At 37.8% G+C, this 17,012-nt stretch overlaps 1 protein-coding gene across 1 annotated transcript in view; it reads left to right on the top strand.

Moving 5' to 3' along the window:
- Positions 1-17,012, top strand: part of FBXL17 (F-box and leucine rich repeat protein 17) — a 573,986-nt gene that overhangs the window by 144,797 nt on the left and 412,177 nt on the right. Inside the window, exon 5 of the mRNA XM_075541364.1 lies at positions 16,275-16,382. Within this exon, the coding sequence (XP_075397479.1) occupies positions 16,275-16,382 (108 nt within the window). The remainder of the gene's footprint in view (positions 1-16,274; positions 16,383-17,012) is intronic.

Below are 17,012 nucleotides of genomic sequence, written 5' to 3'. Positions count from 1 at the left end.
GATTTAGCCCCGTGTTCAAACCGTAGTTTGATCTTTTACATTTCTGATTCGGGTTTCGTTTCTAAACAAGTGAACTGACATTGTATTTATTCCCATTAATAATTGCTTAAATGTTATGGCATTTTTTATTCTATTAAAAAATAAGCAGATTTTAACAATGTTTTCTTTGACCTACCTACCGTATATACTCGAATATAAGCCCATCCGAGTATAAGTTGAGGTACCTAATTATTACCTGGGAAACCAGAAAAACTGATTGACTCGCGTATAAGCCTAGGGTGGGAAATGCAGGATGTGAATTAGCACAGAGACCAGAGGGGAGAGACGGAGCGCAGCCACAGACACATCCTTACCTACCGGTGCTTCTGCAAATTGGAGCCGTCCATGTCATAGGACGGCTGTGATTGGTTAGATGTGAGTAAACAAACATTCAAAGCCCTGCAGTGTCAGTGGAGCTTTGAATGAACAGCGGAGGAACGGCAATCACCCATGAGATGTTACACCTCGCTGGGGTACCACTGACCCGTGTATAAGCTGAACCCCAGATTTTCAGCACATTTTTGGTTCTGAAAAACTCAACTTACACGAGTATATACGGTAATCAGGACTACAGTGTTTTTGCATACTACAAATACATATTTTTTCTTACTGCATATTGTGTAGACATTATTTCGGAAGAATAAAGGCCAAGTAAGAATATAAGGTTAACTTATATTTGATAATTTATGTTAAAATAATTTAAAATATGCTTTCCCACTTGGAAGAATATTTCATCTGTTTTCCCATTTGGAAAAATATTTACATATTAAATTTTCTATACTTACAGTATATGAAAATTATTTAGGCTAGGGTGAGAGACCTTAGAAGGTTTTCTCATGTATTTATTTTGTATTTGTTTTCTGATTTTAAGAGTAAATATATTTCTGTTGAACTTTGGGAATACAGAAGAACATTAAGAAAATAAAATCTATACTTAAAAAATCCCACAACAGTGGGTTATACAAGTATATGTGATAGGTTTCAAATGTGTATATTGTTATTAATAATGCCTCTTGCTTCACAAATCTCACTCTCCTTATCTGTCTAGCCCAGTGTTTAGAAGTCTCTAAAAGTGCTTTTTCTGAATCAAAATATATAAACATCTGTAACACTCTTTCCCTGTAGCATACAAGCACATGAACTCATCTGATCTCCTCCTATTTCTGTCAGGTTGATTCCAGGTCATTGCAACCATAGTGGTCAGCATAGAGCTGCACCGTAGGGTTTGTGTGTGTATCAATCTTTCCAGGAGCAGACTATCACGTCTTTCTTCCTCATAGGGTTGGTGAGTTTGAACTGCAAATAGGGACTCAAATATTGATGCAACAACAGAAATACTATATTTTATTTTATCATTTTGTTAGTAGAAGATTTTTTCAAAGATTGCCTTTCTTGAGTTAATTGATCAATTTTTGTATTTAAGTGATTTTTTTGAGCTGTCAAGATGTGTCGTCAAGATGATCCTTCTATACTTTATATCTAGGTTCTAATATCCATTGCAATGGTTACACAGAACTCACAGACTGTATTAATGGTTAAAGGGTATGTTGAGGAAGTTACCAGGTTGTAATGCTAATCGGAAATGATAGATAGCATATCAAGGCATGTTATAATGTTCTTTCAGGTCTGTTAATAAATTCCCAAAGGGGGAATACCACTCTGTTGTAAGCCTCACCCCAAAGGTATTCATTTCAAGCTCTGTGGTTCAGCAACCCCAGACCCCTGAATTAGATGCTCAGAGGCTTCCCACTCCAGTAAACCAAAGGCACACACAGCTTCACTTCAGTGGATCAGGACGTCCAGCTCCTCCATTTAGGTGCCCAGAGGCACCTACTCCACAATCCAGACTCCTGCCTGAAAGCACTCAGCTTTCCTTGTTCCATGGGTTGGGAAGTCCACCACTTAGTTTCATATTCTGACTCTTGTTTCATCTCCTGCTGCTCTGCTCCTCTAATGTCATAACTGTGTTCTTTGTCCAAGAAAAGTTTCATTGTTTAGCGATCTCAGGCTAGAAGACCTTCTTAAATACTGACACTTGCTTCCCAGATGACTCATTGTATATGCAACAAGCTGGCATTCCAGGGAAGCCTGCTCAGAGGTGAATTACTCATGGGTGAATTTTATCAGTGTCTTCACCCACTTTCCTACTAGACCTTTGCATGAAAAGACCATTGGAAGGGAGTTGGAGAGTGTAGCTAGAAGCGACACATTAAATAGTTCACTGTTCCTGGGCAAGGAACACTGGAAGGCTGAGTTGCTAACCAAAAGTTCCATGATTCAAATCCACCATCTGCTCCACAGAAGAAAAATGAGGCAGTCAGCTTCTGTAATGATGTATAGCTCTGGAAACCCCTATGGAGCAGTTCTTCCTTGCCTTGTTGGACTACAATGAATTGTAACTGCATTGATGGTAGCGGTTTGGTTTGGTTTGATTTTATCATCTGTGAGGCCTCGTGCAACTGGTAAGTATTAACTTGGATAGAATTTCCTCGTGGATATACCTTAAAACCTTTTTTGAGTCCTGTGTCTGTAAAGATGAATCTGTATTTTGATGTACAATCTGAGCTTTGCCCTTGTTGAGTTTCTAAAATAAAAAGCTGAAAGAGATATATTTATACTTAAATAAATAATAGTTTCTTCTGTCAAAACTGACCAACAAAAATGCCATTTTAAAATTCATGAAATTTTACATGACTTTCTTGATGGAGGTTAAGTGTGTGTGTGCACAGTGAACTGGGCTAGGTCAAATGATGAATTTGCCATCTTACAATTGCTCAGGAACCTTATTTAAAGGAGGTGGATATTATAAGCTGTTTGACATGTAAGAAGGAACATTTAGTGAGCTGGGATTGTATTTGTCTGACATGATGAAAAATGTATAACCTAATTTTAGGTTTTGTTTTTGATAATAGGTTTGCTTGTTTAAAGAGTGTTAAACATGAATATGTAAGAAATGTTCTATAGTCATACGTAAGGGTGTTTGTTCTCTTTTTTTAAAACAAGTGATTATTGTCTTTCATTTATGCTTAAAACACAGATGGCTAGAGGTTTATACCTTGCTTATACTTTATTCATTTTGGGAATAATCTTTCCCTATTAAAATATTAACATCTAATATGAAATATTTTTATAAATACAAGAGGAAATTTAAAGGTCATGGTTTGTTCCTATGCATTTTCTTTTTCATATTACACATGACATTTCCAGGGATGGGTATATTCTTTGTGTTAATGGAATATTATAAATTTAAATGAAATCCACTCATATAAAGTTCAAAAAGTTTATGGAGAATTTTCCTTACCTTTTAATTCCATTTTCCCCCGCAAACTTTTGGAAGCCCCCAGTACCTGAGTTGAATACCTTAGTGGAAATCTTCTTTATATGTATAAATAAAGGATTTTCAGTTCTACTTAATACCGAAGACCTTCCACATATGTTTCAGAGCATCAGAAAACCTCTTCTGACTATATAAGTTCTGCTGGTTTTCACAGACTTCAATAAAAGTAGGCGCACACTATTATCTCCACATGCTGTGAGAGTAAAACAGTTTGTCAAGTTCGAACATAGGTTCCCTGAATTATTTCAGCTACTGCCCCCATTTCAGAAAGAAAAAGACCAGTGACACTATTTGCAATGACAAACTTTTTGTGTGATAGCTCATTCTTCAGGATAAAGCATAGGTATCTGCTTTTGCAGCCTTGTGGTTCATTTCATCACCCCCAGGGGCAGTGTGGCTTACTTTGGAAAACACTTGAGTTCACATATTAAAAATAGAATATACATAGTTGAAAACACAAAGAATAGTTATTTGATTCATTTCCTTTTGATATCTGTATTTATATCAAGTCGATTTAACCTGTACTTATAGTTACACCTGCTATTGATCGTTTACCCTTGGAAGTGTTCTGTAACTTGGATTCTTTACTTCCCTTCATGTATTAGCTCTGATAAACAAGGGAAGAATAGAACAGTTTAATATAAATATATGGTTATCATTTTTATTTCTGAACGCTTGATGTGGGGCACGTGGGCCATATCATGGGAGAGCTAAAATCTGATATGTGGCTTATTAAATATAATATGAATAAAATTATCTTTGTACAGTTACTTGACTGACACAGGAGAAGGAATTGTCTATGCTGAGAGTTAGGTACCTTTATTGAACACAGAGTGTGTAGTGTGTGCCCAGTGTATAGTGATTCTTTTGGAACTCTCTCACCGACCGTAGTTAGAAAGTTTGGACTGTTGTAAAGTCTTCATTAAATTAACTCTATTTGTCTGGCTTTTCTCTTAGTTGGAGAATTTAAACATTGAAAGATGAACTAACTCTTTTACTGCCGCTCTCGGTAATGCTATTGTTTTTTGTGTATTAGCCTTATGAAACACCAGTTCGTTACATCCTTTCTGTCACCCAGACTTATCTGATTGGAATTCTAGTCGTGTATATTACTTCTTTATTTTTTTCATAATACATGATGTAGCCAGGTAATCAAATGTTAATAAGTGATCTAACTCCCGGTCATATGGTTGTGACTTTTTCTTTTACAGTCTTTGAAATAATCCTCAAACCAATCACATTTGTGAATTTTAAAGTTTTCCTTAGTAATGAAATAAAGTTTGAGAGAATAGAAAACAAACTTTTAATTTCACAGAATAAAAATGATTTTCCTGTGATGCGTTCAAATAAATAATTTCATGTTTATGAAATAGTATATTACTGTTACCATATATACTTGTGTATAAGCTGAGTTTTTCAGCACATTTTTAATGCAATTTTTGAGTTCAAATTAGGTGCCTTGGCTGATATTTGGGTTGGCTTGTACTCGAGTATATGTGGTACTTGCTTATTTATTTATTTGACCTCAAATTTAGTGTTCAAGCATTTCCTTGTTTGTTTTGCTAGTGTATTATTTAGATAGTATGTTAATGTGAAGAGTATTGGACTTGTGAGTAACCTTGGGCAGGTCAATTGCCTACCTCATGTGCAAACAAATGTGCATGGTACAAATATCACTGTTCTATACATCTTTTATTGTAATAATAGCAGATTCCTTTTCTGGTTACTCCCTTCGAGCATTAAAGGATGAGCAAACACTGATGAGCCTTGCTGGCATAGTGGTTATGCGTTTGGCTGCGGTCCTCAAGGTCCACTGTTTGGAACCATCAGCCTCTCCTCAGCCTTCTACTCCCGTAAACCGTTATAGCCCTGGAAACTCACAGGGAAATTCTAACCTGTCGTCTTGGGTCACTATGAGTTGACATCTCCTTGATGGCAAATAGTAGACATCAATTAGGCTAATTCTATTTTGATTAGTAATCAAAAATTGACTTTTAATAAGGTAGAAAGGTATTAGTGAAAAAAATTAGGTCAGCATATTTATTTCAAATAAGTAGGTTATATCTCACTCACCATAGACATTTTACATATAGCCACATGACTTTTGTTTGGACCAATATCTTTTGCTTTCGTAATACTTTTATGCACACTTTAGAAATCTATTTTTTTATCAGCCAATCTGACTTTTGTAAATACAGACTAACATTAAGTGAGATATTGCTGTTAGGTGCCATCAAGTCATTTCCAACTCACAGCGACCTATATAACTAAACAAAAATCAAGGAAGGTCAAATACGCAATTATCTGATTCTCATTGAACACTAATGGAATTTTAGACACTTAGAAAATGATTAGTTATGAATTGCAATGCCCTTGTTGACAGAGGGTCATTGTTTGTAAAACTGTGGTAAATTTTTAATGAGAATTTTGAATAACTGTTATATATTTCCATAAAACATATATAGTTTATTTCTTATACAGTCTCACCTGGATTTTTCTGAATTTCTTTTATAGATATGATAATAGTATTAGGGCTGTGATTTTTAAAAGAGCTTTATATTTATATATAAAATGAAATATTTGCGTATAAATGTGATATTTTAGAAGTAGATGAAACAAATTTGCCCATGAGTTTAATAATCGTTGGATTGGTAAACAGAGGTTTATTTTACTATTCTGCTTTTGTAAATGTTTTAACAATTTTCTTAACAAAAAGCTAAGAATACTAATTCACTGATTTGGGTTTTGAATTAGTTTGCTGAAATTATTGTATAGTTCCAAGTTAAAGTTAAAGCTGAAACTCTTTAACCTTGTTTTCTGTTATGATGAGTAAGAGGAGTATGTACTGTAGCTCTCCTGAAATACCCCCAGGCATTTAATTAAGACTTAGCTTAAAACGTTTGGGAAAAATCTTACTAGTAATAATTGAGCATAACTTCTAGTCACTTGTTGCCTCCCTTTCATGCAAACTACTTAATTATAGCATATATAGAAAGTTATAATTTATTGAATACTGAAAATGATTATATGAATGTGAAGGTTTATAGTAATCACTTTTGTAATAAATGTTTAACGTGTTATCACTGGGTTGTACATCTCGTGAAACTGACTCTGTTGTTCGTTGTTTATAGCACATGTCTTGTACACAGTGTTGCTCAGTAGATATACCAACCCCTCACTTATTAATAACTATTTTGTTTTCCAACATTTTGCTTTTATGACAATATCTCTTATAAGTATTTTATACTTTAATGACTGGTTGTAACACAGGCCGTGGTGCAAGCTGAGACTAACATTAATTATAATGGTTAGATTTTTGACTGGGCCATGATTCTCAGTTGTTTGGCAGTTATGTAATATAATTGGCAGTTATGTAAAGTTGTAGTCATTCTCTATTTTGTGAGCTGATGTTGCCCTCCTCCATTTTTGCATAAGGCTGATTTTCATATAGCAACCTGATCTTTGGAAACTGCAGTAAACAAAATGGAGGAGAACCTATTGGACTGCTTCTGTCCTCCCTATTGCCATAAGACCGAAGATAGACATGCGTCCACTATCCATCCTTCCTTACCTATTTTGCTACCACCCATTCCTCCCATGACACTCCGTTTCTATGCTGTGTTCAAGAATTCATTGCTATGGCCCCACCAGAGCTCACAGACAACAGAACTGATGGGATTTGTTAGGAAAGTTGATAGATCACCACAAGTCGAGATCAGCAAGCAGTAGGATACAGTCATTGATCCACAGCAGCACAGCTGCTCAGCTGGCAGCCAAGTCTTCCTCCAGCCCTCGTCTCTCAGCCCAGGCCATCAGTTGCACTGCCTTATAGTGCTGTAGCCCCGGGCTAGAAGAGCACAAGGCACCCCATATTGGTACTGCCCTTCTGAGTCTCCATGCCACAATCTTGGGTGCATCTGGTCCCGGCAGCCTTCTCCACTTCAGTCAGGTATCTTGAATATGCTCTTCAAAATGGCCCTGGGATTCCTCTCTGTGTCCTAGATGGCTCTTACATACCGAGGAATGGCTTTGCTGGAGGTGTGGTTTGCCTTTTAGCCAACCATGTCCCCAAGGACAGCAAAGGGTATGGCTTGGTCACACCTGTTACTAAAGTTGGCTTTAACCCCACCTCAATTCTGTAACCGAGAACTAAAAAACTACATCAACTGCCATTTTTGCCACACTGGCTCATAGTGACCCTACATAACAGAATAGAACTGTCCTTGTTGGTTTCCAAGACTGTAATTAGAAAGCTTCATATTTCTCCCACAAAGTGACTGGTTTTGAACTGTGGTTAGCAGCAAAACTCTTAACCCACTGCTTCCCAAGTGGGACTATAGCCCCATACATAGAATCCCGAATGGTAATATACCCATAAGGAGTTATAGCTAGAAGGGCCATAGTAATTGGCTATATTTCTGAACCTCATCATGTTGCTCAAGGAAATGGGTCTATTTATTTTCTAATCATGTTTTTAGGTGAATACATTTTTATTTAATCTACTTTTAGGTGGTTTGAGAAAAACTGATTAAAGTTATGAAGTTCGTAGTAGATAAAAAGCATAATGATGATCTTATTGAGGAACATTGTGAATCCACATCCATTGTTTCATCTCCATCTTTGACTATTTTTGTGTGTCAAATGCTAAGTTCTGTTTTTATGTTGCTATTTCAAATGAGAAAGCTTTCAGGTAAACATACATACAGAATCCCATGAAATCTATAAAATAGAAAAGTTAAGTAAGGTGAAGCTGAAAAAAAAAGTAGTATTTTTTCCTACAGTACTCACTCTTCCACCCATGACACCTTTTACATTTGGCTAGATTATAATTCATTGCAAGGAGTCCTGGTGTCATATTGGTTACAAGTTGCACTGTGATCTACAGGGTCAGCAGTCTGAAGCCACTATCCTACTCCAAGGGAGAAATATGGGACTTTCTATTCCCATAAGCAGTTACAATCTGAGAAACTCAAGGAGTGCAGTTCTACCCTGTGCTATCAGGTTGCTATGAGTTGCCATCAACTTGGTGGCAATGAGCTAGGTTTGGTTTATAATTTGTTGCAATGGCCACATAGAACTCACAGATGCTGCTCAGGGATAGGGGGTTTATCTGAGAAATTAACATTGTACAATACATGCCCAAGATACTATTATTCAGTCAGTACAGTTTGTCATGCCTGCTGGCAGGCCACACTATGACTCTTAGTCACTTGGCCTAGCCTCTGCCTTATTTTATGCAATGTTACAAAGCTCTTTAGGGCTGATGCTAATAAATGCCTGAAGGGCATACTACTCGTTTTTTTCCCCTTCGAGTTGCTTAATTAAATTTATTCCAATGGAACTATTTTCATTATTTTTTTATCAAAGTATAGTTTTAAAATTGGAAATACAGCGAATTTTTTTCCATTTTATTTATTTATAATAAATCATTTTATTGGGGCTCATAAAACTCTTATCACAATCCATACATACATCAATTGAGTTAAGCACCCTTATACATTTGTTGCCCTCATCCTTCTCAAAATTCCACTTGGTTTCCTGGAATCAGCTCATTTTCCTTTTTTTTCCCCCCTCCTCTCTCCCTGCTCCCCCCTCCCTTATGAACCCTTAACAGCTTATAAATGATTAATCTATCCTATTTTACACTGCTCGGCGTCTCCCCTCACCCACCTTCCCGTTGCCCATCCCCCAGAGAGGAGGTTACATATAGATCCTCGAGATCGGTTCCCCCTTTCTACACCCCCTTCCTTCCTGGTGTCGCCACTCCCACCACTGATCCTGAGGGGTTCATCTGTCCTAGATCCCCTGTGTTTCCAGATCCCTACTGCACCGCTGTGCATCCTCTGGTATAACCAGGTCCGTAAGGTAGAATTGGGGTCATTATAATTGGGAGGGGAGGAAGAATTCAGGAACTAGAGGAAGGTTTTGAGTTTCATTGTTGCTACACTGAACCCTGAATGACTCATCTCCTCCCCACTACCCCTCTGCAAGGGATGTCCAGCTGTCTACAGATGGGCATTGGGTCCCCATCACGCACACCCCTCATTCACAGTGATATGATTCCCCCCCCGCCTTTGTTGTTTGAAACCTGGTCCCCTCGACCCTTCATGATCAGACATGTTGGTGTGCTGCTTCCATGCGGCCTTTGTTGCTTCTGGGATAGGTGGCCGCTTTTTTACTTTCCAGTTAAGTCCCCAGATGCTATATCTCTCGATAGCCGGGCACCATCAGCCTTTTTCACCACACTTACTTATGCACACATTTATCTTCAGTGTTTATGTGAAGAAGGTGATCACATAATGATGGCTTTTGTGCCTTGGTGTCTACTACCTGGTCCGTGCAATACTTTGTATTCACTTAGGCTTGTGTGCTTCTCTGTGGGCTTTGTGGCTTCTGAGCTAGATGGCCGCTTGTTTGCCTTTAAACCTTTAAGACCCCAGACGCTATATCTTTTTGATAGCCGGGCACCATCAGCTTTCTTCACTATATTTGCTTACACACACGTCTGTCTTCAGTGATCATGTCGGGAAGGTGGGTATCATGCAATGACCGTTTAGCTGAGCAAGGTGCTATTGTAATGAGGCAGTGTGCGCGAGGAGGCCCAATGTCCACCTGCTCCCTACTACTGAACCTATAAATATATGCACTTATGTCTATTTCCCCCATAATCATAAATATATTTACATATGTACATGTTTGTATTTAGGCTTCTATGTAGGACATACTACTCTTTTTAAGGACCAGCTCTGTGAGTCCAAAGATTCCAACTACCCCAATTAAGTGTTCAGAGGCACCTAACTCCACAAGCCTGCCTCCTGTCTAAACACTCAGCTCTACTTACTCTGTGGGCTGGTATGTCATAGTTCTATTTCAGGCTCTTCCAGGTTCTGCTGTTGTTGCTTTTTGCTGCCACTCTACTGGTGTCAGCTTTCCCACATGAAGGAGCTTCAGTGAGCAAGGAGTTTGAGGTCCGAAGAATGAGCTCCATTCCTTTTGCTAGTAGTGAGATCACACTTCCTGCTTCTTAGATGATCGCTTTTATACCCAGCATGACTGTAATCACAATTATATTTGGCAATAGTCATTCACAACTGAATCCTATCAGTGTCTTCTCTATCTTCTCTTACCCAGAGCCATCAGGAAAAGGTCATTGAGTGGGAGTCACCAAGAAGAGTTAGAAGAGCCACATTGAATCATTGATTGCACTTCAAATATTTATATAGGTTTTGAAGAGTAGAAAAGACAAATAGAAAAGTTTGTGTTTCTTTTTATGATCCACTGAGTAATAATTTCATCAGATTTCGCATTCTTGAAGTATAAACACCCTTCTGTTTTTTGTGTGTGTTGGTCTTACGTCCTAACACCTATTAGTTCTAAGACTTTCTTATGGATTATCTGGGATTTTAGTCTGCATTTTCTATATCTCAAAAATTATCAGGTCAAAGACACCCTACACTGAGAGGACCTAATTGACATATCAGAGAAAGAGAAAAACACATTATTTCCAAACAGGATTACCCCCATACATAGAGTGATTACAATTCTAATGCAAATTTGAAGGAGTGCTTTAGAGATCAATTCATTACAGCAACCTAGTTTTAAAAGGGGGGCAAAAGCAAATTCCACGCCTAAATACTTAACGAAGACAAATGAATGTATATGTTCATACGAAGACATGTATGGGAATGCTCACTGTGGCATTATTCTTAAAATTTCAATGTTAGAAATAAAGTGTTCCTCAGCTGGTTAATATGCAAAATGTGGCAGACATATCCTTAGCATGGGATTCTACTCACCAATAAGATGAACAAAGTACTCACGCACAACAGCATGAATGAACCTCAAAAACATTCAAAAAGTTGCCTATATATAAAAAACCTATATATTTTATAATTCTACATATATGAAATTTCTAGAAAAGACAAAACCATAGAGCTAGATGTCATTGGGTGCTGGAATCCAGGAGCTAGAATTGATTACATATGGGCATAAAGGAATTTGGGGAGCAATGGAAATGGTTGATGATTGCACATCTGTATAACATTAGAACTCAATGAACTATACTTTTGAAATTGGCTAATTTTATGAGGTATAGATTATACTTCAATAAAATTGCAAAATATTCTCCTCAGTACTTTATGGTGTAGCCATTCAGGTTTTATCTCATCATAGCTCAAGAAGATGACATAATTCTTCATTCTTAGAAGAACAGAACTTCTGAAACTGCCTTATGTAAGGCTCACCTGGGTTTTGGCTAAGTTGAAGATTAGGGTTGGGCCTGTGATTCTCTATTTTTAGCAAGGACTCAGTTGATAGCCAGTGTCACTTTTCTGAGGACCACACTCTGAGTGTCCGACCTTGGAACATGCACAGAACTTAGACTGCCTCTCAGAATCTCATGGGAAATCTCTCAAATAAAGTCGATGCAGAGCTCAAGGCCCACCAGGAGCCCTGGTGGCCCTCTGCGCTTGGCAGTTGAGAGCAAACCCCAAGCAGTAACACAGGAGAAAAGTCCTCAAATGCCTTTGGAAAGTTATCTGTCAGAAAGCCCATTTTTAATTTATCAATGGCATCTTTAGTCTTCATATGCTAACGCATACTGTGCTTTTGAGGTCAGAATTAATCTTTTATCAGCTGTGCCATAGGTGCTGTTGGTTTTTTCACTTCAGGAAAATGTTCTGCGTGATTGTTTTAGGATTAATGCTGCCAACATATCTTTGTTTTCCAATATCTGTTCAGAATAGATAAGATACAAAACAAGTCACCCATATTAAAACTAATGCAAAGGAGATACAATGGGCCACCAAGTTTGACAGACTAACATAGTTATTTAACTTTACTATTTTTACTGTGAGTAAAGTGAATTGGAAATTTATGGTAAAAATATTTGGACCTTTTATAAACTATAAGTGTGGGGAATTGTGAAGATTATTTCATACAAGGCAATTGTTTGGGGCTGAGCGAAGACAAAGAAAATGAATTTCATCCTGCCCATTCTTTATAGCAGGACTTAGTAGATATGCCAGATATCATTTAGATAACATCTTTGCAGAATTGGACTCTCAGATTTTCATGTTCTTGGAGTTTGTACAAATACAGAGCTTTAGGCCCCACCGTTTTTGCTGAAAAGTGCCTGGTCATCATGTTTCTAATAATAGTATTTTTAAAATAAGGAATATTTTATCGTGGTTGCAGTGAATGTTTATATAGTAGTTTCGTTTCACATTCAACAGTTCAACAATTTCAGCACACTTTTTTTAGTGTAATTTGTTATTCTTTACAATACATGGGCATTATCATTGGTTGTTCCCTATCTTTTCTAGTTTCCCTGACTCCTTATGTAATTGTTAAGGTAATTGGTACCTGTTTAGTCTCAGATAGGTGATTTGTTTTAAAGGAACACAAATTTATGGTGTCATTAATTTGTGCGCCAATTTGTTTATTAACTGCAAGGTGACCAACCTCGTGTTAGGCTTGAAGGATATCTTGTCAGTAGCCTTGCGGAGTCATCCGTCTCTACTCGTCCCATCGTCCATTTTCTTTCTTTAAGTATTTGCGGTTCTGGTTCACATTTTTTTCTCCCATTTGACTAAGGTCCATATATTCTGACCTCATTGGTCATACATAGTAGCGGGTGTATTGTCTTCATAGGTATTCTCTACCTTTCTTGACTTGATTGATTTCTGCATTCAAGAGATGTTATTTGAGCAGTCAAGGTGTGTTATTTTAAGTAGCATTTTCTACTTTATATCTAGACTCTAATATCCATTGCGATGGCTACACAGAACTCACAGACACATTCATGATTAAAGGGTGTATGATGCAAGTTAACAGGTTGTAATGCCAGTGAGAAATGCTAAGGATACAGTTTATCAGGTTGTTTCATGTCCATTAATAAATGCCATAAGGAGCATACCACTCTGCTGTAAGCCTCAACCCAAAGACGTCCGCTCAGGCTCTGTTGGTCAGCAACCCAGATCCCCCTATAAGTGCTCAGAGGCACCCCCTCCACAAACCAGCCTCCTGCCCAAACGCACTCAGCCTTACTTGTTTCACTCCGTTTCTTGTGCTGGCTTTTGGCTCTGTCGCTGCTGCTCTGATCCAGGAGGCTCACTGCTCAGAGATCTCAGTTGTAGAGGATGCACTGAACTCCTGGCTCTTAGCTGGTATTGGGAACTCCCACCCTTCTCTTTCTCAGCAGGATGAGCAGGATGGAATTTGTATGCAGCAGGATGGCATTCCAAGGAATCTGATCTATATCTTCCCCCACCTTCTTACCAGATCCTTGCAGGAAAAGGTCATGTGAGTGGAGTTAGAGACTTTGGAAGAGCCACATTAAATAATGCACGCCCCCTGTAGCTGGGACCATTTAGTCCTTATGGTAAATGAGACTGGTTTATTTGTCCTATAAATTAGTTTCTTTTAAGTTTTGGCTTCCCTCTGGATGAGATGAAATCAGTAGGGGTATCTCAGTTCGCTCTTTGTACCTTGTAAGACCAAAGATACTACTCGCCAAGCTAGGATATGGAATATAACTTTAAGAATGGTATTATGCCAAATGACTGAAATGTCTCATGAGACCATGCTGCTAATTCTCTAAACCAAGAAATCTTAGCCTGTGAGGTGTTTAAATATCTGTTAATTGTGTTCAAGGAATTCTAATACTTGTCAGGTAAGAACTACTATAAAACACACATACACACACAAACTATAAGAGAGAAAATAAAACCAATATTATATTGTTCTGTACAAATGTATACTTTGTTGAAGAAGAAGTCTGGTTAATGAAGAGGAGGAAAAGAAATATACATCATTTATTTAATACTCATTGTCTTCCTACTAAGTGCCATGAAATGTGCTATGTCCTAATAGAGTAAGAGTGGGCCTGTGCGCAGAGTAGGAATATCTACCAACCAGTTTGCCTGAGAATGTGGGGCTTTCCTTGCTAACCTTGAGAGAATGTCTTAGGCAAACAACATGGTTGACCCACCATCATTGGGGGTGGAGAGGTTTGAGTTTCTGCCTGCAGTTTATATTCTGGTGGAGGAAAGAAGAAAATGATAGGAAAGTAATTATATAGTATGTCAAGTCATAATAATTGTGGTGAATAACCTAAGAATAAGTTAAGGGACAAAAAAGACCAGAAGAATTGTTTAGTGAGGTCAGACACAGTCTCAGCAGCTGGCAGTCAGCAGAGACAATACTGAAGTGAAGGAAGGAGTGAGCTTGTGGCTACCTAGGGAAAAGAGATGTATGTGGGATGAGGAAGAGCAAATATAAAGTCCTTGAGACTGAATCAAGCTGAGCATGTTTGCAGAATAGTTTGGGACCAATTTTGTTGGAATAAGAAAGATGGGTAAAAGTATGGGTAAAAGAAAAGAAAGGATTTGTATGGAATTGTGTAGGCTCTTCTTGACCAGTGAATTTGGGTGTTAATTTTGATGAGAAAGCATTAGACCAGTGGTTCTCAACCTTCCTAATGCCGTGACCCTTTAATACAGTTCCTCATGTGGTGGTGACCCCCCAACCATAAAATTATTTTCGTTGTTACTTCATAACTGTCATTTTGCTACTGTTATGAATTGGGCGGGCGGCCCCTGCAAAAGGGTCGTTCATTTCCCAAAGGGGTTTTGACCCACAGGTTGAGAACTGCCTTAGTGTGTCTTGAGCAGGAAAATGAAATTAGATAGATCCTGTTCCTGGAGTGAGCAATAGGGTATTTAAATCCAACTCCATGCCCATGTAGTCTATTCTGACTCACAGCGGCCCTGTAGGACCATGTAGATAGAACTTCCCCTGTGGGTGTCCTGGACTATAAGAGAGCCTCATCTGTGTCCTGAGGAGCAGCTCGTGGTTTTGAACTGTAACCTTGTGGCTAGTAGCCCAACATGTAACCCATTATGCCATTGCGGCTCCTAGACGATCTATAGTAGAAGCAAAAGCAGTAGTTACTGGGCTGCTTCTGTAGTTCAGGTAAGAGCTCATACTGACAGTGGACTAAAGTAGTACAGTAGGAGAGATAACCAAACTCACTGCCATCAGGTCAATTCTGACTCATAGTGACCCTGTAGAACAGAGTAGAATTCCCCTGGGCTTTCAGAGACAGTAACTCTGTACAGAAGTAGAAAGCCTTGTCTTTCTTCCAAGGAGCCCCCGTTTGCTTTTTTTAAAACTACTAGCCTCATGGTTAGTAGCCCACTCTTTTAGACTATTAGGGCCTAGAACATTCTGTAACACTTAATAGGAAGACAATTGGTATTAAATAGCTTATACACTTGAGTATAAGCCGGCCCGAATATCAGCAAGGCACCGCATTTTAACCACAAAAACTGCATTTAAAAATGTGCTGAAAAACTCAGCTTATACACATATGGCAAATGGATTATTTTTATTTCTTTTCCTCCTCTTCATTCATCAGACTTCCTTTTCAACAAACTATATAGCACATTTCTATTATTTTAATACATTTGGTTTTTGAAACTGCATATTATGATAGTGGTTTTATTTTCTCTTTGTGTGTGTGTGTGTGTGTGTGTGTGTGTGATCATAGATCCTCTTTGATATAATTCTCAGAATTAACTCTGATCTTTGAAAGGGTGGATTTTATGGTATGAGAATTATATTTCAACAAAAATGCATACATTTAAAGGGAAGAAGGAAAGACATAGAGACAGCCAGGTCTAGCCTCTGTTTGAAGAGTTTATTTGAAAGAAGGACAAACATAATATGGTAATAGAAAACTCAGGAGATAAATAGTATGTTTGTATGCTGATTTGAATGAACCAAAGGGTAGGAGTATATTGATGATGTACAGTTGGGCAATGGGAAATTGTAAGTTCCAAATCTTAGAGTTTATTGATTGTCTCATTAGATAACTTTCTTTGTTCCTCTTTCCTAGGTGACAGATCAGTCTGTGAAAGCATTTGCTGAGCATTGTCCTGAACTTCAGTATGTTGGCTTCATGGGTTGTTCAGTTACTTCTAAAGGAGTCATCCACCTAACCAAGGTAGATACCATGGCTAAATCTTCTCGGTGTTTTCGATTATCATTGGGTGGTATCCGTCAAAGTTGCTCTATGTGCTTGAATCAGAATTAGTCTCATAGAGAACTAACTGTATGTACTAGTGCTTGATAGAGTTTAATCTGTTTTTTTTTTTGGTAGCAATGCAAAACCTGTTCTTTTAGAAAGAGAACATTTATTTGAACAAGAAACTTGTAAAACCCAAACACATTGCTCTTGAGTTGATTCTAATGTATAAGTACCCTATAATATTGAGTAGAACTGCCCCATAGTATTTTCAAGGTTGTAAATGTTAATGGAAGTTGGCCACTTCTTCCTCCTGAAGAGCAGCTGGTGGGTTTGAACCATTAATTTTTATTGAGTATCTGAGTGCTTAAAAACATTGTACCACCAGGGCTCCTTTACATTGTTGAAGACTATGACATATATGCTTTAAATTTCCATGCCATGACAAGAATAATTTGTGTTAACATGATAATATTATATATAGAAGACATTTTGAATTGAGGTTTTTACTGTTCACGTGTCTCTGGATCCTATAAACATACGTCTTTTGAGTAGTGAATATGTTCACTATTTGATTGCTCTGAATATGCAAGTTTAACTCTTTTTAAA

The sequence above is a fragment of the Tenrec ecaudatus genome, chromosome 2, assembly GCF_050624435.1.
Source record: "Tenrec ecaudatus isolate mTenEca1 chromosome 2, mTenEca1.hap1, whole genome shotgun sequence".
Taxonomy (NCBI): Eukaryota; Metazoa; Chordata; class Mammalia; order Afrosoricida; family Tenrecidae; genus Tenrec; species Tenrec ecaudatus.
This window is presented reverse-complemented; position numbering and strand designations above follow the sequence as displayed.